The following is a 12890-nucleotide window of genomic DNA, read 5'->3' as shown; positions in this document are numbered from 1 at the left end:
TGTACGAGTGTGACGTCTTTTATTATAAGGAAACAGAAACTTAAACCCTTTTCTTTATGGGTGTGGTGTGTCTATTCTCTCTTTCAGCTTTGCATTTACCAAATGTCTTGTTTTGATACTATTGAAGTTAGTCAAAGCCATATTATAATTTGTTATCCCACTATAGCCTATAGGCAGTACATACATGCATTTTTATTTTTGTGACTAGTAGTAGTAGAATATATTTGAACATTTGGAATCGTATTTGTTGACATTATTTGCACTTCCACCATTTGTTAAGATACATCTACAGTACAATCTCATCTCTTTCAAGATGACAGGAGTCATTTGTCTTCACAGCATTCAAGCGTTGTAGGGCATTACAAATGCACCAATTTTGTCAAGTGAAGGGAACATCTACAGATATCCCTTTCTATCTTTGCATATGAAAGAAAATCATATGGCATCATGCTTTGTGCTCCTGTCTTTCACAAAGATGTCACTGGTAAAGCAAAGTTAGCAGACATGCACCAGTTTTTGGGATGTAACAAATGATATGTAATTTCACATGTAATCTGTGGGTGAGACGATCTTCAGGACAATTGCCATGTCAAGTTGAACATTATTAAATCTCAAATTCTATTGAATGGGAATAATTTGAAAAGATTGTCATAATTATTGACTGCACTGTTAGATTTGACAATTATTTAAGTATATACAAATATATTAAATAATATACAAGATGTGTAATCATCAGTTTTATGAATTCAAACCATTTCTCCTAATAAATACGCCTGATTCACATTTAATGGGCTCGTATGATTATGTTGGACATGTACAGGTTGATAAATACACTCATACACTTCTTAAGCCTGAGAAATGTGACATATGAAATGGGGAATTAATCTACAGCAAAGGGGACTTCCACAGGACACCTTCATTTTTTTGCCCAATTTCAGCTGTTTGTGCAAAGCTTCCACTGAACGAACCTAGAAGTGGCAGAGCGGCACATTTGTTTGTAAACAGTAACTTACAAACATAATCATTCAGTGGAGATACTACATTTGTACATGAGGAGGCCAACGAGACTTTAAATATTGTTTCGCATAACAGAAGATGCAATTACTCGGTCTTTATTCTTATGAATAAAGTATTCAACAATTAAACGTTTTAGCTGATGATTGAGCAGAGATATCACTATTCAATATAAAGTCGAGTGATGGCGTAGTGGATAAAGCACATAACTGTTAATCATAAGGTTGCTGGTTCGATCCCCACAGTCACCACCATTGTGTCCTTGAGCAAGGCACTTAACTCCAGGTTGCTGCGGGGATTGTCCCTGTAATAAGTGCTCTGTAAGTCGCTTTGGATAAAAGCATCTGCCAAATGTATAAATGTAAATGTGAAAGCACTAGCGAGTCTGCTGCTGTAGTTACGCTGTAGCTTTGCAAACGTGCTGCTTCAGTGTGCAATGTGAAACAGTCGTTGGTCTACACTGATTGGTCATCACAAATACATCTCTGAAGCGTTCCTTTTTACTAACCAGTAGGAGTATTATTTATTTATAAAAAACCTGTTTAGTGTAATTCATCTACCTTGATAAATTAAATGTCTTCACGGATTTCCAGTATTGTCAAAATGAAGCCACAATAGTTAGTTGAGTTACACTTTTTATTGCATGCATTTTTTTCTCATATTACATCACTCGTTTGTCATATAGACTGATTTTACACATGTAAGCCTTCTTCAGAGATGCAATGAGAATATCAATAAAAAAAATAAAAATAAATCAATCTTAATATAATATTCAATTCACAATCATTCTTTGTCAAGATTAAGACTAAAAATGGTCACGCATGATTATATAGTGCAAGTGTGGCATAAAGTGCAACACAAACTGGAAAAAATAAAAGATGTCTTGTAAAGAGTGTGACATTCATTACACTGGATCAATCAAAGACCATTTGGGCAAATCATGGAAATAGAGAAGTATGGCAATATGAAGTCATGCATATATAGAAAGATGATTTGAAGTATTTGCCTAGAATTTTCTAATGTTCATTCAGAACTTACAATTCATACATAATTGAATAATACTGTACATAATACATGGAAAAAATTTGCATAAATTCATATATTTTCAAAATACATGGAAATCAAAGAAAACATGATGCATTTGAGATTTCCTTCCAAAGCAATAGACACCGAAACGTGAGGGGTGGCTTCCATCTGGACTCCGCGGTCCCATTTTTCAGATCCTGTCTTCCTGATTTTGTGGTTCTTCTGTCATTTCCACATCATTGCTCAAGTCAAAATTTAAACGTAAAGATTTAAAATCAGACAGTAAATTTAAGATGTCAGATCTACCACTCATTTATCACCTGTTTGATAACATTTTCCATGATGGACTGCATGGAATAGGCATATTCCATAACACTCCTAAATTTTCCTTTTCCTGGGTACACGTATCCACCAGTGTGCATACCAATCAGATAACAGTCTTCATCAAAAACTGGGGAGCCAGAAGATCCATGAAAGAAACAAGAGTCATAAGTGATCTGGTTTTCATGAATGTCCCATTTCTCTGCAATAGACTTCTGTGTAATGACATGAATGAATTCGACATTCTCAGATAAGTGTTTCGTTTCAGCCTCCTGTCGATTCTCTCTTGCAATGATGAAGCAGGGGTCCATTCTCTTCACACCACCACCAGGATGTCCCACAATGCAGATCCCACCTCTGTTAGGAGTAGGGCCACAGTTGAAACGACTCAGTAATTTAGGATAGTCGGTCATTTCATCAATGTTCAATTCAAGAAGAGCATAGTCAAGATGCACATTCATGTCATTTGTTCCATTAAAGTAAGCTATAACATGTTCCTTGATGGATACACGCTTGATCTTATTTTGTTCCAAATCTTCATTTCCAAAAGCTGCTGTGAAGGGCTTTGAAAGTTTCCTTGAGAAAGGGTCAAAGTCCCCAATAACATGAGCATTGGTGAGGATAAATCTGTCGAAGAGTAGGAAGCCAGTTCCTTTGGGAGAGTCCTCCACCATAATCAGACATACAGACTCAGACAACTCCATAAGCCGCTTAACTTTCTTCACCTCAGTGAAACTCTGAACGCTTTTATCATATTCAGCTCTAAAGAACTTCTGGACCTGTGGTTTGTCCCGGAGTTGTTCTCGCTCTTTTAGCGTCTGCAGTAAATCTTTATACTGATTACGCAAAATTTTTAGAATCTCTTCAGAGTTTGGAATGGATTCTGGGACACATCTCTTCGGAGAAGAATTTGTGGATTTTGTGTTTCCATTTTGAGGGGTTTCTTTCTCAGATTTGTCTTGATTCTGGCCTGACCCATTTTCTTGGACAGCATTTTCTGAAGCTACAATAGATTCAGTGTGAACAGGTGTAAAATCCTCTTGGCTATCTATCTGGATGGTGTCACTGACAACGACTACCTGGAAAACCTTTCCATCAAGATGTTCTACAGGGTGTGACAAAGCATGAATCGTCTTGCTACCAAACTCAGATAGTGCACATTGTTTCTTATATATAACATTGATAAATCGTCCATCACGCTTCAGAGCAGTTTTCACTTTTATTTTTTTTTGTTTCTCGACTTTTAATGCATAAACACAAACATAGTCAACTTCTCGCATCAGGGCATTGCTCTTCAATAAACGTTTAACTTTCTCGCCTCCTTTTTTTTTTATGTAGAAGGTGACAAACTTTTCAGGTGTTTTTAGGCATGAAATAGCAGCAGTTGGTTTTGCTTTTGTAGAAGCATTTCCATCATTTTTGATGAAGGTTACATCAATGATTTCATCTTTTTCAAAAAGACAGCTGGGGAAATCTGTCTTCACCGCAGCTGTAGGGACTCCTCCTTTGGAGCGTCTTTGGATAAGTACTTCTTTCTCGGTGTTGTTCTTTTTTGATTTAATGTTCTTGAAAAAGTCGCTTTTATTCAGAGCATCAAGCACATTAAAGGATGGGTCGCAAACCAACGAATATTTCTCCTTTTCGTAACAGAACTGGAAAGTGTGGTTTTCCCATTCTGCTTCCTGTTAAGTTCAGAAAAACAATGGCTAACTTCAAAATGGCATACGACCCTTACTGATATAGGCAGATATGGCAGAAGTAGTAAGAGTAGTATGCCATTTCGAACTTGTCCAATTTTTAATGATTTGTCATTTTTGACGTCATGAAAATTCCAAACAAATCTCAAAATTCTGTATTGTTTAAAATATGTATATTTATTATAAAACGACAGACCCCTTTGTCTTGCCAAGTGTAATTTCATCTATAAAAGTTTTAGTATTGCAAATACACACGATTAAACAATATTTTCACGTTTTGCATAATTTGGCCAAATTACAGCTTAATTGAAAATTATTACCAGTAACTCTCCTCACAAATTATATTTACTTTGAACTTCTTTTGTTTTCTAAAAACATCTCAAGCATGCTCACCACAGACATTTGTCAACTTGGTTAACAAGTACACCAACTTTTGAAAAAATTAATTAGGAACTGTTTGGTGTGGTGGAAATAATTTTCACACAATTACTTACTGAAATTGTTTATATTATCATAGTTTTAAAGCTGTAATAATTTGTATTTTTGTAATAGATTTCCAGTGTAATATTGAAAGTATGAGGTCTGGGACAAGGATAAAACAGTAAATGCTTTACAAAGCATTAAAAAAGTACCAAAAATAAATGATAAAAGGTCTGGGAAAAAGCATAACATGTCCATGAATTTCTGATTAATTTTGGGTGCCGTTGTCAGCTATACATGAAGATATCCAATCGCACTGGGCCTCTAAACATTTGACTGTGTATCCACAAGTCCAGCATTCTCAAAACTGACTTTATGTTATGAGTTATGACTGCACTCTGGTGGCCTTGCAAGGCAACAACTCTAATTAAAATGTCCTGACAGGTCAAATTGGTTAAACAGGTACACCTACTTATTCATGCGATTATATAATTAGCCAATCATATGGCAGCAGTGCAATGCATAGAATCATGCAGATCGGGAGCTTCACTTAAATGTTCACATCAGCCATTAGAATAGGAAAACATTTCATCTCAGTGATTTCAACCATGGCATGATTGTTGGAGCCAGACAGGCTGGTATGAGTATTTCTGGAACGGCTGAACCCCTGGGATTTTCATGCGCAACAGTCTCTAGACTGTACAGAGTATGGTGCGAAAAACACAAAACATCCAGAAAGCGGCAGTTTTATGGGCGTAAATGGCTCGTTAATGACAGCGGTCAACTGAGAATGGCAAGACTGGCTTGAGCTGTGGTAACTACGATAACCCCTCTGTATAATTTTAGTGAGCAGAATAGCATTTCATAATGCACAGCATTTTGAACCTCGAGGCGGATGGGCTACAACAGCAGAAGACCGGGTTCCACTTCTGTCAGCCAACAACAGAAAGCTGAGGCTGCAGTGAGCCTACCATATGTCGCAGCAGAAATTGAGATTTGTCTGACCAGGTAATGTTTGTCCAACCATCTACTGTCCAGTTTTGGTGAGCCTGTGCTCACTGCAGTCTCAGTTTCCTGATTTTAGCTGACAATAGTGGTACCCAAAAGGGTCTTCTGCTGCTGTAGCCCATTTACCTCAATGTTCAACACGTTGCATGTTCAGAAATGCTTGTGGTTATGTGGGTTACCATCACCTTCCTGTCAGCTTGGCCATTCTCCTCTGACCTCTGTCATTAACAAGCTATTTTCGCCCACAGAACTGCCACTCGCTGGATGTTTTTTCTCTCGCGCACAATTCTCTTTACACTCTAGAGACTGCTGTGTGTGAAAATCCCAGGAGTTTAGCAGGTACAGAAATACTCAAACCAGCCCATGTGGCACCAACAATCATGTCACAGTCTAAATCACTGATATCACATTTTTCTCCATTCTGATGGTTGGTGAGAACATTAACTGAATCTGCATGATTTTATGCAATGCACTGCTGCCACATGATTGGCTGATTAGATAATCACATAAATATGTACAGGTGTACCTAATAAAGTGGTCGGTGAGTGTATATTTACTTACATGAGGTATTCTTACCCAATTTATTGAAACACTTACCTGCTGCAAATGGCTTTTTGATAGTCCATCTTTATCTTCCGCCTTACAAAAATGTCCCATCTTTTCCTAAAAGAATGCCAACCGTATTAGACAAGTGCACCCCAAGTATGCATAGTGGTTGATATGCAATCAGAAAACATACATCAAATTGTATTCAGTGATGATCAATAACTTTGCAATATGAAACAAACCTTCGGCAGTTCATGACCGTTTTTTGCTTCTGTATTACTCCTATGATCCATGTTTTCCTGCAAGAATGGTGGTAGAAATATTCAAATGCCAATTGTATTGAATGGCATTTATTAAAAATGGGCCCATCAGGCCCATTCATGACACACAAGAACCAATGGCTTTTGGTATTTAACTTCATGCAATGTACAGTATTGAAATTATGCAATAGCGAATGAGTTTTGAGAGGCTGCGGAGAAAGAAATTTCCCGTCAATTACTTAATTTCGGTTTGTTCCTTCATCAAAACAATAGTATTGCTTTAGAAGGTGTGGATATTTCTGCACTAAAATTTCATTTGATTTTTAGACTTCTAGAATTTTTTAATCAAGGGACATTAAAACATATTGCTCATATTTTTAAATATAGATGAACACATACACAAAAATAGCTTTCTCATTCACCTGGACTTGATGTATATACATTGATAGTTCACCTAAAGTATATTGGCTTCTTAGGCCTGAATCATTATCTTACCTGATCATTGTCACAAGTTTGTGGCGTCTCTCTGGCATCAATGTTGTGGTCAGTCTGCTTTTTCTGAAATAGAAATTGCACAAACATCACTGTTTACACTAAAACGGTACAATACAATGTTTAGATAGAAAGTTTGAAAGCTGAGATGTTTGCACAGCATTGTTTATTAATCAGATACATGACCCGTGAATTTTGATGTTTTGCATATTGTCACCTACAGGAGGAAAAAAGTCCAAAATGCTCATGGAACTCCTTTGCATTTTCTTGGGTGGTTGTGCTCGAGGCATGTTAAAGGTAATGCAGGGTTTCTGTGAAGAGGCCAAAGAATGATTAATATCTCACAAAAAAAGTGATGCATATCACACACACACACACACACGCTGCTATGCAATCATTGTTTTATGGTACAGTTTTTCTCAGTCTACCCAGGAAACTATTGTTGCCAACTTCCTTAATGCTCAGTTTTGTCAATGTTTATTTCTCACCTTGCAATTATTTTGAGTTTCCTTTGAATAACATTTATGCATCCCTTATGAGCAGTAACCATAGTTGAACTATGATATTAGCAGTATGGCATCATAATAATACAGGAAAAACTACTACGATAAAAAAAAAATTCTGCAAAAATAAACAAAAGGTTACTAGAGTTTTACTATAGCAACACCAAGGTTAATTTGTGGAACAAGTATGATTTTTCAAACCATGCTAACAAACATGGCCTTAACCATGATTTCACTCTAGTTAACATGCAGTAACTATTTTTTTTATTTTTTTTTAGTAAAACCATGGTATATTCTTGTGGTTGTGATTTGACAATAAATACCACAATTGAACAACAGTTACCATATTAAAACCACGGTAAATTCTTGTGGTTGTGATTTGACTATAAATACCATAATTGAAGTACAGTAACTGTATTAAAACTATGATAACATTTTCTTTCTCGATCTTGTCAACTTCTTGAGTCGACTTATATCTATAACTATAGAAAGACAACAATAGTGTTTCCCAAACACAGATTCCACAAAATAAATCAGAGCTCCGGACTGAGAGTTTTCAAGTTGTGAAACATTGGCATAGATAAATGATTTATGGGTTTCAAAAGCGTCTTTTCGTCATCTTTGTGTATGGTCGTCATTTTTACTAATCGGTCGTCACCTTTTCCCCGGACTCTGATGACGCATTCCCGCCTTATTTAGTTGCGTAAATGTCGCAATTTCTTTTTACATTATAATTGTTTTTAAATATTGAGTGTACATTTATAACATTATGCTTTGTGTTATATTACCCTGGAATTAGATTTAAAAATTAATTTCCACAGCTGCGAGGGGGTTTATATTACAGCTGCTGAGAGATTGACTGTAAATACGTCATCTTCGCCCACTTTAGGGCCCTTACTCAGCACCGCTCCCTATTTTTTTAACTATTCTGGAAAGTCATTCAAACATAATAGTGGCCATTTTCTTTTTGGTCTTAGAGCAAATAATATTTGCTGTGATCTCCCATTGAAGTTTACCCTGCAATCGTTTACTTCCGCGTTTTAAAGTGCGAAAAATGTCTGTAATAAACGAAAGACATCAGTGAATAAGACTCGTTCACGTACAGATTCTTTCATACAAGCAATTTAGAATTATTATCATTTAACAATATCAACAAAGATGATCTAGACAAATACATGGAAACCATCCAAAGCTATGTTAATCCCAAAGCATTATATTCATCCTTTTTGTCCTCTTAAAGTAAATGCATTGCATTTTTCTTGTTTTTTTTGTATCCTGGCAACTTATTTGTATTTGTGTATCTTTGTCTTTTTTTTTCATGTTTATCTGTATTGCTCTTATGCTTTTGCGACAGTTAATAAAAAAATTTTAAAAAATATATATATATAGGCCTATATATATATATATATATATAATATATATATATATATATATATATATATATATATATATATATATATATATATATATATATATATATATATATATATATTTTTTTTTTAACAATATCAACAACGTGAACACATTTAACATATTACTGGAATTAATCACTCGCAAAGCTATATATTTTTAAACTCTGTGGTAACAAAATCATAGTTTGTACAAAAAGTTTACCTTTCACAATTTAAACTAAAGTTTGAAGGAAACAGGTGAGTCTGGATCGAGCGCGTCTTCTCTCTTCGCAGTCGATCACGTCAATCCCTCCCGCCAAAACTATTCGAATTTATTAATGACGAATTTCTCGCGAGATGTTTTATAGCACAGCCCCGGAAATGTAGCCATATATGGATTAAAGATGAAGTATTTGATAGTGAAACCCAAGTGTTCTGCATTTCACAATGCGTTTCTTTTTTATACAGATGCCCTTATAATGACGAAAAGTAAAAATGCACAAAAACTTTGATATAATAGAAGAATATGATTTGAAAAACCTATAGAAAGACAACAATAGTGTTTCTCCAAACACTGTGCTGCGGCACAGATTCCACCAAATAAATCAGAGCTCCGGACTGAGACTACATTTTTTAAGTTTTCAATTTGGGAAACATTGGCATAGATAAATGATTTATGGGTTTCAAAAGCGTCTATTCGTCATCTTTGTGTATGGTCGTCATTTTTATTTTTTTACACATTTATAAATATAGGCTACCTTTTCCCCAGACTCTGCTGACGCATTCCCGCCAGACTCTGATGACGCATTCCCGCCTTATTTAGCAGCGTAAATCTCGCATTTTTGTTTTTACATTATAATTTTTTTTAAATATTGAGTGTACATTTATAACATTATGCTTTGTGTTATATTACCCTGGAATTAGATTTAAAAATTAATTTCCACAGCTGCGAGGAGGTTTATAATACAGCTGCTGAGAGATTGACTGTAAATACGTCATCTTCGCCCACTTTACTCTCTTAATCCACCGCTACCTATTTTTTTAACTATTCTGGAAAGTCATTCAAACGTAATAGTGGCCATTTTCTTTTTGGTCTACTATTTGCTGTGATCTCCCATTGAAGTTTACCCTTCACAATTTAAACTAAAGTTTGAAGGAAACAGGAGAGTCTGGAAAGTCATCACACACTATAGTCATCGGCCTCATCCAAAATTCCAACGAGTCTGCACACAGAAGGGAAGTTGAACAGTCGGCCGTCTGGTGAGGCCAAAACAACCTTGAGCTGAACACTCTTAAAACAATGGAGATGATAGTGGACTTTAGGAGGAATACCCCAGCATCGACCCCACTCACCATTCTGAACAGCACTGTGGCAGCAGTGGAGTCATTCAGGATCCAGGAGCCGGTTGCACCAGCTATACGTACAGTACATTAGCCTAGTTGTGGAGTAAATGGGGACTAAGTCACAATTTATGCACTACTAAATATTTGAGCATTGCACCATTAAACTTAGGTAGGACGTAACCCTACGTATGAACTAAATGTTTAAGGAAGCCTCCAACCAGGCGTAACGGATGGAATAAAAAAGCAGACTTAATGACATCAATGAGCTCAAGTTTTACGTGTTTCATCTGTTATGTCACTATATGTATGCATTTATGTATATACGGTTGCATTTGCACTGGAAGCTTCAGTCACCGTGACAAATTCCTTGTGTGTTTAAGCATAATTGGCAATAAAGCTCATTCAAGTCATCAGCCTGTTGACCCATGACTCGTATATACAGTGAGGAAAATAAGTATTTGAACACCCTGCTATTTTGCAAGTTCTCCCACTTAGAAATCATGGAGGGGTCTGAAATTGTCATCGTAGGTGCATGTCCACTGTGAGAGACATAATCTAAAAAAAAAAATCCAGAAATCACAATGTATGATTTTTTAACTATTTATTTGTATGATACAGCTGCAAATAAGTATTTGAACACCTGAGAAGATCAATGTTAATATTTGGTACAGTAGCCTTTGTTTGCAATTACAGAGGTCAAGCGTTTCCTGTAGTTTTTCACCAGGTTTGCACACACTGCAGGAGGGATTTTGGCCCACTCCTCCACACAGATCTTCTCTAGATCAGTCAGGTTTCTGGGCTGTCGCTGAGAAACACGGAGTTTGAGCTCCCTCAAAGATTCTCTATTGGGTTTAGGTCTGGAGACTGGCTAGGCCACGCCAGAACCTTGATATGCTTCTTACAGAGCCACTCCTTGGTTATCCTGGCTGTGTGCTTGGTCATTGTCATGTTGGAAGACCCAGCCTCGACCCATCTTCAATGCTCTAACTGAGGGAAGGAGGTTGTTCCCCAAAATCTCGCAATACATGGCCCGGTCATCCTCTCCTTAATACAGTGCAGTCAGCCCTGTCCCATGTGCAGAAAAACACCCCCAAAGCATGATGCTACCACCCCCATGCTTCACAGTAGGGATGGTGTTCTTGGGATGGTACTCATCATTCTTCTTCCTCCAAACACGGTTAGTGGAATTATGACCAAAAAGTTCTATTTTGGTCTCATCTGACCACATGACTTTCTCCCATGACTCCTCTGGATCATCCAAATGGTCATTGGCAAACTTAAGGCAGGCCTTGACATGTGCTGGTTTAAGCAGGGGAACCTTCCGTGCCATGCATGATTTCAAACCATGGCGTCTTAGTGTATTACCAACAGTAACCTTGGAAGCGGTGGTCCCAGCTCTTTTCAGGTCATTGACCAGCTCCTCCCGTGTAGTTCTGGGCTGATTTCTCACCTTTCTTAGGATCATTGAGACCCCACGAGGTGAGATCTTGCATGGAGCCCCAGTCCGAGGGAGATTGACAGTCATGTTTAGCTTCTTCCATTTTCTAATGATTGCTCCAACAGTGGACCTTTTTTCACCAAGCTGCTTGGCAATTTCCCGTAGCCCTTTCCAGCCTTGTGGAGGTGTACAATTTTGTCTCTAGTGTCTTTGGACAGCTCTTTGGTCTTGGCCATGTTAGTAGTTGGATTCTTACTGATTGTATGGGGTGGACAGGTGTCTTTATGCAACTAACGACCTCAAACAGGTGCATCTAATTTAGGATAATAAATGGAGTGGAGGTGGACATTTTAAAGGCAGACTAACAGGTCTTTGAGGGTCAGAATTCTAGCTAATAGACAGGTGTTCAAATACTTATTTGCAGCTGTATCATACAAATAAATAGTTAAAAAATCATACATTGTGATTTCTGGATTTTTTTTTTTTTTAGATTATGTCTCTCACAGTGGACATGCACCTACGATGACAATTTCAGACCCCTCCATGATTTCCAAGTGGGAGAACTTGCAAAATAGCAGGGTGTTCAAATACTTATTTTCCTCACTGTATATATATGAGTCACATATGTATATATTACGTATGTATCCTAGGTTTCCTGAGATGAAGGGAACGATTGTAAAAGCTGGCTGCACTACTACTTCAGACAAATGAGGGAAGAGTAATGTCGTCTGTCCCACAGTCAGAAATATCTGAAGTAATGGTAATTGAGCGCCCGCTTATATAGGCCAAGTTCGCGCCCGAAGGGGCAGGGCTCAAAACACCATTGCCAATCGGAATATAGGCATTATTGTACAGGGTTTCAACCGGGTCCTGGAGGAAAGTACCTTTCCCCATAGCAATGTCGAAGTGAACTGAATCGAAAGGGAACTACAGTTGTGCATTAGACATTACATACAGACAGACAAAACTTAACATTTAGCAAACTTAAACTGAACATATCAAACTTAAATACACCAATAAATATGAATATAAAATGTGTGATAAAAATGGTTAACTATTATGTAAAAAAATGATTTAGCAAGTATAGAAAGTAGCATTTTTAGTGTTATCATCGAGCAAGCGAAGGCTGCAGATGCTAACACGGGGTTTCACCTGATGAAAAACAATGTGAAACTAGTAAATACTACAACTAAAATCCCATGCAATCGCACAATATTACTTGAAGCATTCAAATTTCCAACATCATATCAGACGGTACTTTTGAGCAAATACAAGACTTAAAGAAACGTAGTTTTGTATTGGAATATGTTTGAACTATCCACATTACTGAGTATATTCCCCATCTATTCCGAAGTAGGCATGACAAACCAATCTGTAAGCCATCAATGGACAAGGCGCTGCCGAAGTCCCGTCTTCCTTCTCTCATTGGT

General features: G+C 37.1%; 2 protein-coding genes across 2 annotated transcripts in view; one reads left to right on the top strand and one right to left on the bottom strand.

Annotated features, from left to right (window-relative positions):
- LOC127643313 (excitatory amino acid transporter 1-like) overlaps positions 1-12890 on the top strand; it is a 131996-nt gene that overhangs the window by 66161 nt on the left and 52945 nt on the right. The window lies entirely within an intron of this gene.
- On the bottom strand, positions 2232-8975 carry LOC127643316 (serine protease FAM111A-like). The gene is made up of 6 exons (XM_052126004.1): positions 8902-8975; positions 7006-7095; positions 6788-6850; positions 6275-6331; positions 6084-6149; positions 2232-4043 (listed from the first exon to the last, which is right to left on the bottom strand). Exons 2-6 carry the CDS (start codon positions 7072-7074, stop codon positions 2343-2345), a joined length of 1956 nt encoding a protein of 651 aa, XP_051981964.1. The 5' UTR covers positions 7075-7095; positions 8902-8975; the 3' UTR covers positions 2232-2342.

The sequence above is a fragment of the Xyrauchen texanus genome, chromosome 4 (genome assembly GCF_025860055.1).
Source record: "Xyrauchen texanus isolate HMW12.3.18 chromosome 4, RBS_HiC_50CHRs, whole genome shotgun sequence".
NCBI lineage: Eukaryota > Metazoa > Chordata > Actinopteri > Cypriniformes > Catostomidae > Xyrauchen > Xyrauchen texanus.
Note: the sequence above shows the minus strand (reverse complement) of the source record. Positions and strands in the feature narration are given on the sequence as shown.